General features: G+C 39.4%; 1 protein-coding gene across 1 annotated transcript in view; it reads left to right on the top strand.

The window, feature by feature from the left end:
• Nucleotides 1-1,712: 1,712 nt before the first annotated feature.
• Nucleotides 1,713-1,953, top strand: part of EGR1 (early growth response 1) — a 4,791-nt gene continuing 4,550 nt past the window's right edge. The window contains exon 1 of the mRNA XM_009993485.1: nt 1,713-1,870. Coding sequence (XP_009991787.1) covers nt 1,713-1,870 — 158 coding nt within the window. The remainder of the gene's footprint in view (nt 1,871-1,953) is intronic.

The following is a 1,953-nucleotide window of genomic DNA, read 5'->3' as shown; positions in this document are numbered from 1 at the left end:
AAATGTTGTTATTAACTGGGAAATTCTAACCTGTCAGATTAGCTGATGCTACTGCTACAGCAGTATTCATGTAACTATAGTATCAATAATTTCTTGTTTACATGCAGAACAGATGTGCTGCTGGAAAAAAAATAAGTCTATGAATCAAAAATAGAACACTAGTATTATAGAATTAAAAAAAAAAAAATGAAAGAAAAAGGAAGGGGATAAATGTACTATTGTAGATTATTGTTTTGCAGTGTTATGTAAACTTGAAGCAAGGACTGGTATTCTCCATTACTTGAGATGGGTGGTTATTCATGGAGCTTAACACCCCATTCTCTCTTCCCTTTCCCTCACCTCATAGCATTCTTTACTCTGAGTCCTTGGAATCGCATTCCTGTCACTGAAAGGCATTGAGAGAAAAGTCCATTTGATGACAATAGACTTTCAGGGAGATCCACAGTATTACATGTGTTCATTCATCAGACAATCACAACCAAAATCATTAAACTTTTGAATAAAATTGTGACTGATCCAATGGCAAAGTCCTACACTTCTGTGCTTTCACTAGGAGCATTAAGTGAATTGTTACAAATTTATTAAAATTCTGCAGTCTTTGAAAGACTTTTTTTTTTTAAATACTGAGTTATAGTAGCAAATTCCATGCATATGCAAATTATGCTACCTCGAAAACAAAACACAGATATAATCTTATTCTATTAGAGGCTCCACTTCCTACAAAGGCTTTAATTCTCTGCTTCCAGTCCAATCACATCAGTCAGTCTAACAAATCGCTGGCTGGAGGAATAAACAGATCTTGGTTTTCAGTAGTAAAAATCTTAACTGCTGTGGTTCTGACAGGCCTAATGTTGTGTTCAGAAAAAATAAATAGAACACATGGTTTCAGAAAACTAGCATGTATTGTCTGCCCCAGTGTGGAAATGACCACAGGCAATTTCCTAGCTCAGTGTCCAAGCTGTAAGTCATCTGTGTATATTGCTGCCTCTCCAGTACTTTACTGAAGCCAGGAAGCCTCACTGGAATAGTGGAGCATGTGTTGCTAAGCAGTTTTTATTACTATAATCTATGTGCAGCTCAAGCTAGGTACACTGCTCTGACTGCAGTTCTGAAACAGGTCTCTTGCTTTCTATTATATTAATTGTTAAATTAGAATTATGTTGATAAAAATTAAGATAACTGAAAAAGAAAGCAATAGATTTTTTGTCTCTTCAGATTTTGAAAAAAGCAAACCAACCAAAAATCAAACAACACCCCCCAAAAAAATTACAACAACCAAACATAAACAAAACAAACAATCAAAAAAACCCACAAGCACAAACTTCTCTGAATTATGTACTTCAATTCAAAAGGACTGTCAGGTGTGACACGTGCAGGGTGCATGAACTAAATGATCTGGGAATCAGGCGTTCCTTGAAATAAAGTTAATTCTGATCTTGAAAGAGAAGGGAAAAAATAAAAGTGGGGAAAGGAGGATGCAGTGGGTTCTGCAACGTCAGTAAGACGCTTGGGAGTCAAATCAAACTACAGTGTTTGCAGAAGTCAGGTTCTGCTGCTCTGCCCTTCCTAACATGGCTCCAGACTAGCTGTAATCATGACGTGATTTCTCAAGACCTGCAGCTGATATTTGAATTTGTTAAAAAAGAAAAAATACTGAATCATATTTTCAAAAATACAGCTTTGCCTTTGTACTGTGACATTTGAAAGGCAGTATGTTTTCTGTCCATGAAGGGCAGGTGCTGAGGCACGGACGCCGCTTGGCTGCCGCTGCGCGATCCCCAGGTAAGCGGGACCTTCCTGCGCTTTCCCGCGAGGCGCGCGGGGCCCCGGCCCGAAACCGACGGCAGGGAGGAAATCATCAGTGCGGGAGGTGCGGCGCGGCTGCCGGCAAGACACGGCCCTAAATGCACCAACTCGGTTACAACAGTACACGTTACAGAGGTTTCAATCTTT

This window comes from Chaetura pelagica, unplaced genomic scaffold (assembly GCF_000747805.2).
Source record: "Chaetura pelagica isolate M959 unplaced genomic scaffold, ChaPel_1.0 scaffold543, whole genome shotgun sequence".
NCBI classification, from domain to species: domain Eukaryota; kingdom Metazoa; phylum Chordata; class Aves; order Apodiformes; family Apodidae; genus Chaetura; species Chaetura pelagica.
The sequence above is the reverse complement of the archived record's forward strand: the minus strand, read 5'-3'. Positions and strand labels throughout refer to the sequence as shown.